Source organism: Salmo salar, chromosome 25, assembly GCF_965601325.2.
Source record: "Salmo salar chromosome 25, fSalSal1, whole genome shotgun sequence".
Lineage (NCBI taxonomy): Eukaryota > Metazoa > Chordata > Actinopteri > Salmoniformes > Salmonidae > Salmo > Salmo salar.
In genome coordinates, this window is record NC_138315.1 from 14,023,286 (window position 1) to 14,040,974 (window position 17,689).

At 45.3% G+C, this 17,689-nt stretch overlaps 1 protein-coding gene across 3 annotated transcripts in view; it reads left to right on the forward strand.

Moving 5' to 3' along the window:
• The window catches only part of LOC106586186 (sodium-driven chloride bicarbonate exchanger), a 48,210-nt gene extending 33,929 nt beyond the window's left edge, over positions 1 to 14,281 (forward strand). For 2 of the 3 annotated variants that reach the window (XM_014173158.3, XM_014173157.3), the window contains 14 exons: positions 67 to 200; positions 1,389 to 1,634; positions 1,799 to 1,904; positions 2,341 to 2,502; positions 2,903 to 3,016; positions 3,137 to 3,298; positions 3,594 to 3,845; positions 4,100 to 4,168; positions 6,816 to 6,989; positions 7,254 to 7,376; positions 12,187 to 12,254; positions 12,379 to 12,483; positions 12,908 to 12,944; positions 13,885 to 14,281. In XM_014173158.3, the coding sequence (XP_014028633.2) occupies positions 67 to 200; positions 1,389 to 1,634; positions 1,799 to 1,904; positions 2,341 to 2,502; positions 2,903 to 3,016; positions 3,137 to 3,298; positions 3,594 to 3,845; positions 4,100 to 4,168; positions 6,816 to 6,989; positions 7,254 to 7,376; positions 12,187 to 12,254; positions 12,379 to 12,483; positions 12,908 to 12,926 (1,734 nt within the window). In that variant the 3' untranslated portion in view covers positions 12,927 to 12,944; positions 13,885 to 14,281. The remainder of the gene's footprint in view (positions 1 to 66; positions 201 to 1,388; positions 1,635 to 1,798; positions 1,905 to 2,340; positions 2,503 to 2,902; positions 3,017 to 3,136; positions 3,299 to 3,593; positions 3,846 to 4,099; positions 4,169 to 6,815; positions 6,990 to 7,253; positions 7,377 to 12,186; positions 12,255 to 12,378; positions 12,484 to 12,907; positions 12,945 to 13,884) is intronic. The other variant, XM_045707667.2, reaches the window with a different exon arrangement.
• The last annotated feature ends 3,408 nt before the right edge of the window (positions 14,282 to 17,689 follow it).

Below are 17,689 nucleotides of genomic sequence, written 5' to 3' on the forward strand. Positions count from 1 at the left end.
GATTTGAGATTGATTGAAGTTCAGCTTTTCTTACTAATAGATTTTCTCTGCATTTGTTTCCCGCAGAGTGCAATCGAATCGCTTTTTGGCGCCTCAATGACGGGAATAGCCTATTCCCTGTTTGCTGGCCAGCCACTCACCATTTTGGGCAGCACAGGGCCTGTACTGGTGTTTGAGAAGATATTGTACAAATTCTGCAAGTAAGTTTGAGTAAAACACTCTCGTTGTAATTCTATTACACCCATGTGATGAATCATCTATAGCCCACTGCTCTCAGGGCATTTCTGTATCTGTACCCACACCTCAGATAATCTGTGATTAGATTGTATTATGATCTTCTGTCCTTATAACGATAGCAATATAGGATGACCGTGTGCAATATACACTACAACAACAAAAAAAGGTGCTATCTATAACCTTAAATGGTTCTTCGGCTGTCCCCACAGGAGAACCCTATGAAGAAACCTTATTGTTTCCAGGTAAAACCCTTTTGTGTTCCATTCCATCTACCTGAAACCAAAAAGGGTTCTCCTATGGGAACAGCCGGAAAAACCCTTTTGGAACCTTTTTTTTCTAAGCGTGTACTGCCAAAATACATGGATCATTTAATGTTGTATACTGCTTTAAAGAGTATTAAAATAACATAATGACGACCTCAGATGCACTATATTCTGCAGATAGCTAGATATACAGGTAACTGCCAAAATAAAGGAAACACCAACATAAAGTGTCTTAGTAGGGCATTGGGCCACCACAAGCCAGAACAGCTTCAATGCACCTTGGCATAGATTCTAAGAGTGTCTGGAACTCTACTGGAGAGATGCGACATCATTCTTCTATGAGAAATTCCATCATTTGGTGTTTTGTTGATGGTGGTGGAAAATGCTGTCTCATGCACCGTTCCAGAATCTCCCATAAGTGTTTAATTGGGTTGAAATCTGGTGTCTTGAGTTTTCATGCTCATCAAGCCATTCAGTGACCACTCGTGCCCTGTGGATGGGGGCATTGCCATGGTAGACAGAATAATGGCCTGCCAGCAGTTTTATACATGACCCTAAGCATGATGGGATGTTAATTGCTTAATTAACTCAGGATGGAAGCACCTGCTTTCAATATACTTTGTGTCCCTCATTTACTCAAGTGTTTCCATTATTCTGCCAGATATCTGTAGATAGTGCATAACATATCCCACAGATGTTGTCATATATGGGGTGGCAGGTAGTCTAGTGGTTAGAGCATTGGGCCAGTAACTGAAAGGTTGCTAGATCAAATCCCCGAGCTGACGAGGTAAAAAATCTGTTGTTCTGCCCTTGAACAAGGCAGACTTGCCTTGTTAAATGAAAAGTACAAGGTATTAGATTGCAGTGATGTTTTAACTCTCTCCTCAGGGAGTATGGATTATCCTACCTCTCTTTGAGAACCTGTATAGGGCTGTGGACAGCGTTCCTCTGCCTGGTCCTAGTGGCCACAGACGCTAGCTCCCTGGTCTGTTACATCACACGCTTCACAGAGGAGGCCTTCGCCTCGCTCATCTGCATCATCTTCATCTACGAGGCCTTGGAGAAGCTCATCCACCTGGGGGAACACTACCCCATCAACATGAACAACAACCTGGACAAACTCACACAGTACTCGTACGTTTGCACTCACTCCATTGAAAGTGCCTTTTTAATCCAGAACTAGGCATAATCTGTGTCCAGGGAAATATTCCTTAGAGTTCTGAATGAAAGTAATATCTTAATTTGAGATGATTGTGAAGGAGGGATTTGACGGTGAAGTGTTCCATTGTTTCTATAAGGTGTTCATGTATTGAACCTCCGGATCCAAGCAATGCCACCATACAGTACTGGGAGCAGAACAACATCACTGCTTCTGAGGTCTACTGGGAGGCACTCGAGGTTAAGGTACCGTATAAGAATGTTTAGTGAAATCTGTGGAATCTATGGAAAGGATCAAGCAAAATTCAGAGAAGGAGTTCATCTGGGTCAGGTCTCGTGTTCCGAGAAAAAACCCTAGCCTCCTAGTACAATTTGTGGTTTAATAAACTGAATTAGAGAGCAAAAACAGGTGTTCCTCACAAAGTGGCATACTCTCCCAGATGGAGCTGGTCCTGTGCAGAAGATTAAGGACATGTGGTGGGCTGGATTATTCTGGATTACCCCATGCCAAATCACCATAAAAGCACATTTTTTGTATTAATGTTGCTTTCTGTGGACAAGGGATGCTCTTAATCCAAGGCCCTCTTAACCAAAGGATTTTGTAATTGACTGCATTGTCATGCACTATTAATTCCACTTGTAGTAGGGCAGACCAATCCCCCTCCTCTACCTGTTGTTGCAGGACTGCATGGAGAAAAGAGGAGAGTTTGTGGGCAGTGCCTGTGGCCCTCACGGACCCTATATTCCAGATGTTCTCTTCTGGTCCGTGGTTCTCTTCTTCTCCACTGTCTTCATGTCAGCTTTCCTAAAGGAGTTTAAGTTCAGCCGTTACTTCCCCACCAAGGTGAGGCAGCAGACCCAGATCCCACTGTAATCCCACTGGTTTGTATCTATTATGCGTTTGTAGACTGCAGACAAGGTTTCTGTACTTCTGTTGAGGTTTATGGTGCAGTAGAGCACTCTAGTGGTCATATGTGAGTACTGTGTGATTATGGTAGTTCAAAGCAAGTTAGTAATAAAATAAGGTTTTTAATGAAGAAAAGTGTCACGCATCCCCCACTTTCTTTGGATTCTATTATGATTTAAGGCAGCACCACTTATCCCGTTGTTTGGCCACGGAAGCCCCCCCCCCCCCCTTTTTTTTCGGAGAATTGAATCCACAACCGTGGTGCTCAGTGTTTGAATGCTATAGATGGTCCCTGTACTAAGATCAGACGGTTGACATGCACCCCTCTCTTGCACAGTTGAGAGCTGTCATCAGTGACTTTGCTGTGTTCATCACCATCTTTACCATGGTACTGGTGGACTATGCCTTAGGGGTCCCATCTCCAAAACTAAAAGTCCCCAGTGTGTTTAAGGTGAGCTATATAACAAAGTATTACAAGAGGATTATACATTTTTACTCAAAATACTGTACACCATGGACATGTGCCATGCTATGTAGATGCAATATTTCACAATAATCCGAATCCTTGCAGCCGACTAGAGATGACCGTGGTTGGTTGATCAGCCCGTTAGGCGGCAACCCTTGGTGGACCACCATCGTAACAGTGATCCCTGCTCTGCTATGCACTATCCTCATCTTCATGGACCAACAGATCACCGCTGTCATCATCAACAGGAAGGAGCACAAACTGAAGGTATTGTAGGATACTGTAGTGGCTCAGCTCAGCTCATACGGGAGGCTTTGTTCACCATAACCTGAATGTCCATTTTTTAGTTGGCTTTGATTTGGTGCATGTGTAGTTGATTGTCAAATAGCGTCCAGTACTGGTTGATATGGACTGAAAAAGTCCCTTTCAGAAATCTCTTTCTACTTGGGGAATTAGTTAACATTTTGACAATATTTTCCTGAACTATTATGAAATGTTGCCGACGCGGAATATTGAGTAGTGTATTCTCAGTTGTACTGTACTGTGTTTCCCTCCCTTACAGAAAGGCTGTGGGTACCATTTGGACTTGTTTGTGGTGGGTGTCATGCTGGGGGTATGTTCCATCATGGGTTTGCCCTGGTTCGTGGCTGCCACCGTTCTCTCCATCTCCCACGTCAACAGTCTGAAGCTGGAGTCGGAGTGCTCGGCCCCCGGGGAACAACCCAAGTTCCTGGGCATCCGCGAGCAGCGCTTCACTGGCCTCATGATCTTCCTACTCATGGGCTGCTCGGTGTTCATGACATCTGTGCTCAAGGTCAGATAGCTTCTCTGAGGAATATTGTGTTGGCTCTAGCTTCTGAACTGTCCAAAATCTGTTCCTATCGCAGTGTGATAAAAGTGTCTCTCATGCACTTCTCATTATTTTGCGCTCTGTGTATTAGTCTGCAGTGTCTCAAAGTGGACCGATATTTTACACTACGTTTTGTATAGTTGAATCTCACTTTTCAACCATTTCTTGGCTGATGCTTGTATGACTGAATCGTAATATAATTTCTCTTGTCCCTTTAGTACATTCCCATGCCTGTGTTGTATGGAGTATTCCTGTACATGGGAGCATCTTCGCTCAGAGGAATACAGGTAGGAGATCACTAAACGCACTCAGATGTAGTTTCTGTACAGTACATAACATTCATAGTCAACATTGACTTGTAAGGTGCAGGGCCTTGGTCGAGTGGGTAACAAGCCAGGCACAAGCAACATACACTGAGCATACAAAACATTAAGGACACCTGCTCTTTCCATGACATAGACTGACCAGGTGAATCCAGGTGAAAGCTAGGATCCCTTATTGATGATCCCAATGCCGCTTGGTTTTTCACTCTCAACAGTTTCCAGTGTGTATGAAGAATGGTCCACCACCGAAAGGACATCCAAATCAAATCAAATGTTATTTGTCACATGTGCCGAATACAACAGGTGTAGACCTTACAGTGAAATGCTTACTTACAAGCCCTTAACCAACAATGCAGTTTTAAGAAAAATCAGAGTTCGGGGCCTCCCGAGTGGTCCGCAAGGCACTGCATCGCAGTGCTAGAGGCATCTAAACACAGCCCCGGGTTCGTTCCCGGGCTGTGTCACAACCGGCCATGATCGGGAGTCCCATAGGGCGGCGCACAATTGGCCCAGTGTCGTCCGGGTTAGGGGAGGGTTTGGCCGGGGGGCTTTACTTGGCTCATTGCACTCTAGCGACTCCTTGTGGTGGGGCGGGCGCCTGCTGGCTTCCAGGTTAAGCGGGCGGGTGTTAAGAAGCGCGGTTTGGGTCATGTTTCGGAGGACGCATGACTCAGGTCGCCTCCCTAGCCCGTTGGGGAGTTGCAGTGATGAGACAAGATCAAAATTGGGTAGAAAAATGGGCTAAAATACAAAATATAAGAGTTGAGAAAGTATTTACTAAATAAACTAAAATAAAAAAAATAGAAGGGGAACAATAAAATAACAATAACGAGGCAGGAGGTACCGGTACCGAGTCAATGTGTGGGGGTACAGGTTAGTCAAGGTAATTGAGGTAATATGTACAGTACCAGCCAAAATTTTGGGCACCTACATATTCTAGGGTTTTTCTTTATTTTTATTATTTTCTACATTGTAGAATAATAGTGAAGACATCAAAACTATGAAATAACAGATATGGAATAATGAAGTAACCAAAAAAGGGTTCAACAAATCAAAATATATTTCCGGATTACTGACTTTCGTGTCTTAAAGCAGGGCTCTCCAACTCTGTTCCTGGAGAGCTGCCTTCTTGAAGGTTTTCGCTCCAACCCTTTTCTAGCACACCTGATTCTACTAATTAGCTAGTTGATAAGCTGAAATCAGGTTAGTTACAACTGGGGTTGGATTGAAAACCTACAGAAGGGTAGCTCTCCAGGAACAGGGTTGGAGAGCCCTGTCTTAAAGTAATGATGGACTGTTGTTTCTCTTCGTTTATTTGATCTGTTCTTGCCATAATATGGACTTGGTCTTTTACAAAATAGGGCTATCTTCTGTATACCACCCCTACCTTGTCACAACACAACTGATTGGCTCAAACGCATTAAGAAGGAAAGAAATTCCACAAATGAACTTTTAACAAGGCAAACCTGTTGAATTGAAATACATTCCAGGTAACTACCTCATGAAGCTGGTTGAGAGAATGCCAAAAGTGTGCAAAGCAATCATCAATGCAAATAGTCCGGGTAGCCATTTGATTGCCATGCGGTAGTAGTCTAGTCTTTGACTAGGGTGGCTGGAGTCTTTGGCAATTTTTAGGACCTTCCTCTGACACCGCCTGGTATAAATGTCCTGGATGGCAGGAAGCTTGGCCCCAGTGATGTACTGGGCAGTACGCACTACCCTCTATAGTACCTTGCAGTCGGAGGATGAGAAGTTGCCAACCAGGCGGTGATATAACCAGCCACGATGCTCTTGATGGTGCAACTGTAGAACTTTTTGAGGATCTGAGGACCCACGCCAAATCTTTTCAGTCTCCTGAGGGGGAATAGGCATTGTCATGCCCTCTTCACGACTGTCTTGATGTGTTTGGACCATGATAGTTTGTTGGTGATGTGGACACCAAGGAATTTGAAGCTCTCAACCTGCTCCACTACAGCCCCGTCGATGAAAATGGGGGCGGACTCGGCCCTCCTTTTCCTGTAGTCCACGATCATCTCCTTTGTCTTGATCACGTTGAGGGAGAGGTTGTTATCCTGGCACCACACTGCCAGGTCTCTGGCCTCCTCCCTATAGGCGGTCTCGTCGTTGTCAGTGATCTGGCCCAGCCAACTTGACACAACTGTGGGGAGCATTGGAGTCAACATGGGCCAGGATGCCTGTTGAACGCTTTCAACACCTTGTAGAGTCCATGCCTGATGAATTGAGGCTGTTCTGAATGCAAAGGGTGGGGGGTGCAACTCAATATTAGGAATGTGTTCCTAATGTTTTCTACACTCGGTGTATATGCCTTCCTACCAGAGACCAGTGTTCAATTCCTATCTTCACCCTTCCTCCTAAATCTCCCTCCTTACTCTCACCCCATCTGTTTCTGTGCATGTCTGAATAAAGCATGACATGCATTTTAAAAAACAAACATAGGCTTGTAAGGCTAAGTTCTAGCACACTTGACCTATATCTAAAGCTAATTTCACAAAGACCATCTGAGGACATTAAAACACAGTACAGAAACACATAAACTGGAATACAATGGTCCTGAGGTTGTAATTTAATCCATTGTTCTATTGCTTATCAGTTATTTGACCGTCTGAAGTTGTTTGGCATGCCAGCCAAGCACCAACCTGACTTCATCTACCTGAGACACGTTCCCCTGCGGAAGGTCCATCTCTTCACCATCATCCAACTCAGCTGCCTGGTCATGCTCTGGGTCATCAAGACCTCCAATTATGCCATCGTCTTCCCCATGATGGTTAGCAAACATCTTTCTGCCTTATACAGTAGATTCATCTGAATGGGGTTATATGCCAAATATGCGAAGGCAATCTAGGTACATAGCTTTATTTGACCATATTGTAGATTGAAGTAAGACAATGTCTTAAGTTATACATTATGAAACCTAGATGCCTTGATGCTCTACAGAAACAGGAGTTGGGCTCCTGCCCTATGGCTGGGACAAATTACTTCTGCAGATGATTCTGTCTGTATAGTAATGTTGAGTTTGTGTTCCTTGCAGGTGTTGGCTCTGGTGTTCATTAGGAAACTGATGGATTGCTTCTTCACCAAGAGAGAGATGAGCTGGCTGGATGATCTAATGCCAGAGAGTAAGAAGAAGAAACTGGAGGATGCTGAAGAAGAGGTATGAAACAGTGGAGGCTGATGAGGGGAGGACGGCTCATAATAATGGCTGGAACGGAGCCAATGGAAAGGCATCAAACACATAGAAATCATGTGTTTGATTGATTTGATACCATTCCACTCATTCTGCTCCAGCCATTACCACGAGCCCATCCTCCCCAATTAAGGTGGCATCAATCTCCTGTGGTATAAAAATAGCATCAAGGAAGATTAGCCCTTTGGTGGGCTAAAATAAACCCTAAAAATCAATACATGACACTAATATGCCATATACCTATCACGTTTCAACGAGGACCCAGATACAGACAGTGTCGAAGAAACAAACATTTATTTCTAATACAGGGGCAGGCAAACCAGGGGTCAGAAATCCAGAGAGGGTGCAAAGGGTCCAAAACGGCAGGCAGTCTCAGGGTCAGGGCAGACAGGGGTCAATAATCCAGTGAGGTGGGGCAAGGTATAGAATGGCAGGCAGGCTCAGGGCAGACAGAAGGGTATAAACCGGGAAGGACTAGAAAACAGGAGCAAGAAACAGACAGGAGCAGGGGAACAAACGCTGGTAGGTTTCACTAACTGGCAACAGACAAACAACGAACACAGGTATAAATACACAGGGGATAATGGGGAAGATGGGCACCTGGAGGGGGGAGGAGACAAGCACAAAGACAGGTGAAACAGATCAGGGAGTGACAGTACCCCCCCCCTCTAGGGGTTGCCACCTGGCGTCCTACCTGGGCGCATATCTGGTTGACCGGGGTGCCGGCGTTGGAAATCCGCGATGAGGCCTGGGTCCAGGATGTCCCTGGCGGGGGCCCAGCACCTCTCCTTCGGGCTATAACCTTCCCAGTCAACCAGGTACTGGAACCCTCTGCCCCGAGGTCGAACCTTCAATAGACGCTTCACTGTGTACGCCGGTTGGCCATCGATGGGATTTGGGAGCAGGGTGGGCCTGGAAACGGGAGACAAGTGGCTGTGAGATATGGGTTTAACTTTGGACACATGAAAGGTGGGATGTATACGAAGGGTACAGGACAAAAGAAGACGAACAGCAGAGGGGCTAATGACTTTGGAGATGAGAAACGGGCTGAGAAACCGGGGGGAGAGTTTGCGGGATTCCACCCGGAGGGGCAGATCCCGGGTGGATAGCCGTACCTTCTGCCCTAGACGATACCGGGGAGCCAGGGTCCGGTGGCGATCCGCTTGTCGTCGATACCTGGAGGTGGGCCGACCGGGCTCTCCTCCAGGTACGATGACAGCAGCGGACAAACATCTGGGCAGAAGGTATGCCGACCTCTTCCTGCTCAGGGAAGAGCGGTGGCTGATACCCTAGGGAACACTCAAAAGGTGATAGGCCAGTGGCAGAGCAGGGAAGGGTGTTGCAGGCGTATTCGACCCACACAAGCTGCTGGCTCCAGGTGGTGGGGTTGGCAGAGACCAGGCAGCGCAGAGTAGTCTCTAGGTCCTGGTTGGCTCACTCCGACTGGCTGTTGGACTGAAACCCGGAGGACAGGCTGGCCGACGACCTAATGAGGGTGCAGAACGCCTTCCAGAACCTTGACGAGAATTGAGGACCCCGGTCGGAGATCATGTCTACTAATAGTCCATGGATCCGCAAGACATGCTGCACTATGAGCTGGGCCGTCTCTTTGGCAGAGGGTAGCTTGGGGAGAGGAATGAAGTTTGCGGCTTTGGAAAACCGATCCACCATGGTCAGGATGGGGTTGTTGCCATCAGATGGGGGGGTGACCCGTGACAAAGTCCATGGAGATGTGAGACCAGGGATGATGAGGGACAGGCAGAGGTTGGAGGAGACCAGCCGGAGCTTGCCAAAGAGTCATGTTCTGTGCACAGACAGTGCAAGCGGCGATGAATGCGGAGACGTCAGGCCATGGCAGGCCACCAAAAGCATTGTCGCACAAAAGCCAGGGTCCTACGGGAGCCCGGGTGGCAGAAAAGCCTGGAGGACCGCGTCAGGCATGAACATCCAGTTTTCTGGACCCCCCCCCCCCCCATCAATGCTGTGACTCCCGAACCTGCTTCCCTAATCCCCTGCTGAGTGCCGTTGCCAGGCATGAGGTGGGAAGAATGGTCTCAGGTTCCAGGGTAGTAGTTGTGGGGCTATAGCGGCATGACAGCGCATCTGGCTTGATATTCTTGGATCCTGGCCGGGAGGAGAAGGAGAAGTTGAACCGGGTGAACAGTAGGGCCCACCTAGCCTGCTTGGAATTGAGGCGCTTGGTGGTGTGGAGATATCCCCTTCCCGTATCCGCACCAGGTGGTAGGCGTTCCGCGGGTCTAGCTTGGAGAACACGGTGGTCCCCTGGAGCGGCTTGAAGGCCGAGGAGAAGAGCGGTAACGGGTAGTGGTTCCTCACAGTGATGTCGTTGAGACCTCAGTAGTCGATGCACGGGTGCAGGGTTTTGTTCTTCTTTGTGGAGAAGAAGGACCCTGAGCCGGCGAGGGAGGCAGAAGGATGGATGAACCCAGCAGCTAGGGAGTCCTCAATGTAGGTCTCCATAGCCTTGGTCTCCGGACCCGACAAAGAGTACAGTCGTCCTCGGAGCGGTTGTGGTGCCTGGGAGAAGCTCAATCCCACAGTCATATGGTCAATGCGGCGGCAGCGAATTGGCCCATGCCTTACTGAACACCTCCCAGAGCTCCTGGTACAGCATGGGAATGTCAAAGAGGTCCGGGGCAACTTCCGAGCTCCCAGGAAGATGTCCCGGGGCAGGCTGCACTGACTTCAGGCAATGGGTGTGGCAGAATGAGCTCCAGCTCATGATGGCACCGGCAGACCAGTCAATGAGGGGATTGTGTCGCTGGAGCCAGGAGAATCTCAATACCATGGGAACCTGAGGAGACTTAATTAATGAGCAGGAACTGGATCCTCTCGCTGTGGTTCCCTGACACACGTAGGTTGATGGGGGTGGTATTGTGGGTGACCCAGCCTATAGAGTGCCCGTCCAGTGCTCTAACGTCCATGGGAATGGAGAGGGACTGAGTGGGGATATCCAGCTCGGATGCCAGGGTAGCATCCATAAAGCTCTCATCGGCCCCAGACTCGATGAGTAGCAAAATAAATTTTGACTGGTTCCCCCACAGCAACATGGCATGAAAAAGGATGAAAGTAAGGGGAGAGGAAAAGTTCTTCGTATGGCCCACCAGAGTACTCGCTCCTACCGGTGAGCCTGGTCTTTTAGTGGACAGGTGGAGACAAAATGACCAGTAGTCCCGCAATAAAGGCAGCTCTTGGTGTGAAGCCTGTATAGCCGTTCAGCTGGAGACAGCCTAGCTCTGCCTAGTTGCATGGGCTCGGGAAGAGGTGAATCAGTAGTCTTCAGAGGCCCTCGGGTTCTCTCGGCAACGGTGCCGTCGGCGACTTCCTGGATACCGCGGAGGCGAGGTGGAATCCATGGACGGGCTAGTGAAATCGAATCTCCTCTCCTTCCTTCATTCCCGTAGTCGCCCATCGATCCGAATAGTCAAGGCAATGAGCGAGTCGAGATCCGTCGGTAGTTCCCGGCCAGCAAGCTCGTCCTTTACTTCCTCCGATACTCTGTGCAGGAACATGTCAAACAGTGCTTCCGGGTTCCAGGCACTCTCAGCTGCCAACGTGTGGAAATCAACTGCGTAGTCTGCCTCACTGCGGGAGCCTTGCTGAAGCTGGAGTAACTTCCGGGCAGCCTCTCTCCCGGACAGTGGAGCATTGAAAACTTTCTTTACCTCTGCCACGAACTTGTCCAGACTGAAGCATACGGCTGACTGTTGTTACCATACTGCCGTAGCCCAGGCGAGAGCCCTCCCGGACATCAGCGTGATGAGGTACGCTATCTTACAGCGTTCCAAGGGGAAGGAGGAGGGCTGCAGCTCGATGAGTGAACAATGAGCGAGAAACGCCCGACAGGTGCCCAACTCTCCATCAAAGCGCTTCGGGGAAGGTAAGCAGGGTTCCCAGGAAACTGGGGTGCCCGGGGAGGCGGCGCTGCTAACAGCCGGGTTACTGAGGGGCTGGGAGGTTACCGTAGTGGTAGGCTGCCTAGTAGACAACCCACAGCGTTGCTCCAGCAATGTGTTCAATGCTTGGTCATGGTGTTCGGCCAAGGTCTGGAACCATTCCATAACACCACGAAGCAACTCTTTGTGCCTTCCAATGCTGGCTCCTTGGGAGGAGAGGGCTTTGCGGAGCTGGTCCGAGTCTGCTGGGTCAGTCATGGCCAGTTCGTACTATCACGTTTCAGGTATGACCCAGATGTAGACAGTGTCGAAGAAACAAAAGTTGATTTCTAATACTGGGGCAAGCAAATGACAGGTCAAAGGCAGGCAGGGGTCAGAAATCCAGAGAAAGTGCAAAGGGTCCAGAAAGGCAGGCAGTCTTAGGGTCAGGGCAGGCAGGGGTCAATAATCCAGTGAGGTGGGGCAAGGTATAGAACGGCAGGCAGGCTCAGGGTCAAGGCAGGCAGAAGGGTCAAAACCGGGCAGGACAAGAAGACAGGAGCAAGAAACAGACAGGAGCAGGGGAGCAAACGCTGGTAGGTTTCACGAACAAAACGAACTGGCAACAGACAAACAGAGATCACAGGTATAAATACACAGGGGATAATTGGGAAGATGGGCGGCACCTGGAGGGGGGTGGAGACAAGCACAAAGACAGGTGAACCAGATCAGGGTGTGACAATATCAGTAGATCATTTTTACTTGAGATATGTAACTTCCACTGTAATGGTTAATCTATGCGTGTGTTTTAACACATGTATTACATACAGTACTAGATATCACTAGTATAACATGTTCCTGTTGATTTTCTTATTCCCAAGGAGGAGGAGCAAAGTATTTTGGGAGAGGAAGATGGAGTAGTGCAAGTGCCGTTAGAAGGATATCAAAAGTAAGTTATCAGCCATTGTGAGTGGAAAAAATATTAACTAGAATCACACTTCATGCTTCATTAGTAGTCAAATAGTTTACTGATTGTTGTGAATTATTATGCATGATTATGTCTTGTTTCTTAGGAATGAGTCAGCACTCAACATCACTGATGAAATGTCCAAAGGCTCTTTTGGAAACACGTGGAATGTCAACTCTGACAACTCTAAAAAAGAGCTAGACTCAAAAAGGTATTGAATTGCTTCATTCATGTTAATCCGAAATCAATACATTGATGTTGAAAACATCTCTTTTGTTTTTTTTTTCTGTCCGGCTGTATAAAAATGTATTAGTATGAATCCGAATTTAAGATACATTAATGTAGCTCAAACTTTCTTGCTAATTTCCCTGTGGCATCAGTTCATTTAGAATATCTCAATTTAGGATTCCTCCTTGTGTGTATTTGTGTTATAACCCATTAAAGAAACAAATAACATATATGTAATTCATAGAATGCCTCATATTTACCAAGTGTAATGTTCATATAAAGGATTTTTAGGATATTGATACTGTAAGTCAATGCTACTGTAAACAAAATGGGTTGACGGTACATTTTACAGCTAATGAGTTGTTCCATTTCTTGACTGTATTTTCCCATTCCATCTCTATCATAAGTTCCCTTATATCCTCATAGATGCTGAATCCCCCAAAGGTAAGAGTCTGGTCCTCGTGTCATTGCTTGCTCATCCTTAGTCTGTTGGGTCAGTTTTTTGAGAAAAATAAATAATGTTTTTATCTTTGCATGATATGAGGCAGGACAGGAAAATGTCAATTTGTTTAATTTATCATTTGGTTGAAACTAGATGCTGCTTATTTTGCATTCTACAAATTGTCAAGTTACATTATAATTGTTTTAGTTCATCAACACTGAGAGTGCACAGCTCTTAGGAACTCTGTAATGACTGCCGGTGTTAGGCAAAGGTAAACATTATGGATGCTAAATCCATTACCTTTCCGCTGCTTGGGATATAAACCCAGCATATGACGGGCAGTGAAGAGTAAACATGCGCTCAGTTTAAAGTGACATGACTGAGACAGCAAGGATGTAAAGTGCATGTAGGAGCCATCTCTGAATGATGCTAACTGTATCATTCAGTCTCTGTTAGCATGCCATTGATCCTTTGACTGTATGCCTCTGCCAATGGCTGTGAAGGGCAGTTTGACAAGGAGCACTACAGTACAGCATGCTAGCTGTAGGCTCCGATAAGCAACAGCTAGAGAGTGACTTATTATTAGTACATCTCTCCTGAGAACTGCTCTTTCATGAACATTGTCTGAGGTCTTGCCCTTCAGACCCCATACCTCTCAGCTGCCTGGAACATACAGTACAATACTATACATGTGAGTGGATTAGCATGTGGTTACTAAAGCATGTCAAATATGAACCTAATGTTAATGTAAAGCCCCTCCCAACTAAGACATCAGTTGATGATACATTTGGGGGCAGTTTGCCAGACACTAAGCCTAGTCCTGGACTAAAAAGCATTCTCAATGGAGAATCTTCATTGTTGGAGCCAGACAGCTGATCGGTATAAGCTAAGTTCTGAAGCTGTATACTTGAAAGCACTAACAGCCAGTGTTTATACCCACAGCTTATCCAAGAACAGTGGAAGGAAACAAAAGAGGAGGAGAAAGATGCAGAAGGGCTGCTTCGACAGGGAGTCAAGTTTATGACGTTTCCCCCTTCACTGTGTTTTAAACAAATCAATATATTGTGTGCCACAGTTTACCATTCCTTTATGTTTTATCTTGTAAATCTTTGTGTGTTCAAAAGCTGAAAACAGTATTTTTTAGTTGACGTGTCCAAAACTGCTTCTTTGTGAGGCAACATAAAGAAATGTATTTATTGTATGTATTTTGTATGTTTTTGTATTTTTTCCAGTATCATAATATTACAGTTGTTTGAAATTGCTAAATTATCCAACTAGATAAACAATCAATTTAAAAGTTTGTGCAATACTGCAGTTAAAGACTATGAAAGCAAGTGTGTGTATATATATATATATATATTCAGTATCTCACAAAAGTGAGTACACCCCTCACATTTTTGTAAATATTTGATTATATCTTTTCATGTGACAACACTGAAGAAATGACACTTTGCTACAATGTAAAGTAGTGAGTGTACAGCTTGTATAACAGCGTAAATTTGTTGTCCCCTCAAAATAACACAACACACAGCCATTAATGTCTAAACCGCTGGCAACAAAAGTGAGTACACCCCTAAGTGAAGATATCCAAATTGGGCCCAAAGTGTCAATATTTTGTGTGGCCACCATCATTTTCCAGCACTGCCTTAACCCTCTTGGGCATGGAGTTCACCAGAGCTTCACAGGTTGCCACTGGAGTCCTCTTCCACTCCTCCATGACGACATCACGTAGCTGATGGATGTTAGAGACCTTGCACTCCTCCACCTTCCGTTTGAGGATGACCCACAGATGCTCAATAGGGTTTAGGTCTGGAGACATGCTTGGCCAGTCCATCACCTTTACCCTCAGCTTCTTTAGCAAGGCAGTGGTCGTCTTGGAGGTGTGTTTGGGGTCGTTATCATGTTGGAATACTGCCCTGCGGCCCAGTCTCCGAAGGGAGGGGATCATGCTCTGCTTCAGTATGTCACAGTACATGTTGGCATTCATGGTTCCCTCAATGAACTGTAGGTCCCCAGTGCCGGCAGCACTCATGCAGCCCCAGACCATGACACTCCCACCACCATGCTTGACTGTAGGCAAGACACACTTGTCTTTGTACTCCTCACCTGGTTGCCGCCACACACGCTTGACACCATCTGAACCAAATAAGTTTATCTTGGTCTCATCAGACCACAGGACATGGTTCCAGTAATCCATGTCCTTAGTCTGCTTGTCTTCAGCAAACTGTTTGCGGGCTTTCTTGTGCATCATCTTTAGAAGAGGCTTCCTTCTGGGACGACAGCCATGCAGACCAATTTGATGCAGTGTGCGGCGTATGGTCTGAGCACTGACAGGCTGACCCCCACCCCTTCAACCTCTGCAGCAATGCTGGCAGCACTCATATGTCTATTTACCAAAGACAACCTCTTGATATGACGCTGAGCACGTGCACTCAACTTCTTTGGTCGACCATGGCGAGGCCTGTTCTGAGTGGAACCTGTCCTGTTAAACGACTGTATGGTCTTGGCCACCGTGCTGCAGCTCAGTTTCAGGGTCTTGGCAATCTTCTTATAGCCCAGGCCATCTTTATGTCGAGCAACAATTCTTTTTTTCAGATCCTCAGAGAGTTCTTTGCCATGAGGTGCCATGTCAAACTTCCAGTGACCAGTCAGTATGAGGGAGTGTGAGAGCGATGACACAAAATTTAACACACCTGCTCCCCATTCACACCTGAGACCTTGTAACACTAACGAGTCACATGACACCGGGGAGGGAAAATGGCTAATTGGGCCCAATTTGGACAATTTCACTTAGGGGTGTACTCACTTTTGTTGCCAGCGGTTTAAACATTAATGGCTGTGTGTTGAGTTATTTTGAGTGGACAGCAAATTTACACTGTTATACAAGCTGTACACTCAATACTTTACATTGTAGCAAAGTGTCATTTCTTCAGTGTTGTCACATGAAAAGATATACTCAAATATTTACAAAAATGTGAGGGGTGTACTCACTTTTGTGAGATACTGTATATCATTGATGAATTCATCTAGGCAAAGTCAAAATGTACTTTATGCATGACGTTTTATTTAATGAAGTATTATAAAATATACTGCATCTGCTTGAATTTCAAAATGCTATAAATGCAAAGAAAATCTACAGTATCTGTATTTGAGCATTCGCATCATGATTTCAGCTTTTTGCAATTGTCTTTAAGCTTTGAATATTGTTAAAATGTATTACTACCAGTTAGGAGATTAGTTGAAATTAGCTTTTTTATATTATTTATGGTTGGCAACATGTTCATGTACAAAAAGCAAGCATTGCATTGAGCGTTTGAATAGTAAAAAGCCTGACTTAAGTTGTAGAATACTGTTATGCATATCAATAGATAGTATTGAAACAATGTTAAAGAAGAAAATAAAATCCTGGCTTTAGTTTAAATCAAAATATTTGTTTTCATAGTCATACTGCCAAAGTTGAAATAGTTGCAGTTATTGCAGTATATCAATATTGTTCAAGCTGCAAAGTACATGCTTGTGTTTCATTTTATGTTTGTTGTTTGTCATGGGCCATCATGTGTGCCCAGGAATGATTGTCCATTCAATAACTAAAGATGAAGCTCAACTAATACTTGAAGGTGTCTACTAAAGGGCGACATACACGGCTATAGAAACAATTGCAATAGCACTTTTCTAGAAGGGGAAAATGTATAGTATATTTCTTGTTATAACATTTTTGAAACTATTTCCTTTTTACAATATCAAAAATGTATTTGTTCACATATAATTAGCTATGCCTATTTATCTATAATACATACCTGTTGCTTCATTTTAAAGTATCAGTATCTGCAAAATATTTTAAAATATCTTGTTGAACATTTCTACTACTACTCATTACTAATTTTACTTAGGTCGGAATTAATTTGTTTAAATTGTCACTCAATCAGTTTTGTTTGTGACATAAATCATTGAAAGGAAACATGGCACTGGAAAACATTATGTTGTTTCTGCTTCTAAGTTGTTATTGGTCTTTAGAGCTGATGTATTACTGTTTATGATGTATCTTGTATATGTACATTTACTATGAAACTATAAACCTCAAATGTAATACATTTATTTGAACATCTTTCTTTTCCCCATTAATATTACTGCATGCTGTTTGGAGTGTCTGATATGAGCTTGACACTTCAACAAATGCCCCCCCAAAATAACCTTAATTCTAATTTTGAGAGAGTTTCTAGATTCGCTTTGTAAACTTTGACTTACGAGAAAGCCAAGGCGTGCCCAAATTCCAGTGAAAAACGGCAGTGAGGGTCTACTTTGAGTTGACCAGTCGACCGTATACACTAGGTCAGGTCACTTACACTGTAGGTGAGAGTGTTTGACAGCAATCCGCTCAACTGAGTCTTCCGCTACACTCACACGCCACATCTGCCTTGTGAGCATGAGGTTGGATAATGAAGTACACATGCTGAAGTCATTCAGTGCAGGAACTCAATTTGCTGGGAGGTAATACAATATGACTTCACTTGAGCATACTATACAGGACACAACGTCATCCTCATCTAGAGAAGTGACTTACTTAGCTTTTCTTAATTCAACAACAAAAGAAGCCCCACATTTTGATTACGACAAATGCCCAGTATGACCCTTAGAGATTTGGAATATAAATAGAATTGAGCGGGCAGGCTTTTAAAAAATCAACAGATGCTTTTTGATGCACTAGCTGACAGCTTAGAAAGGTATAGCATCCCAAAGCATGACATAT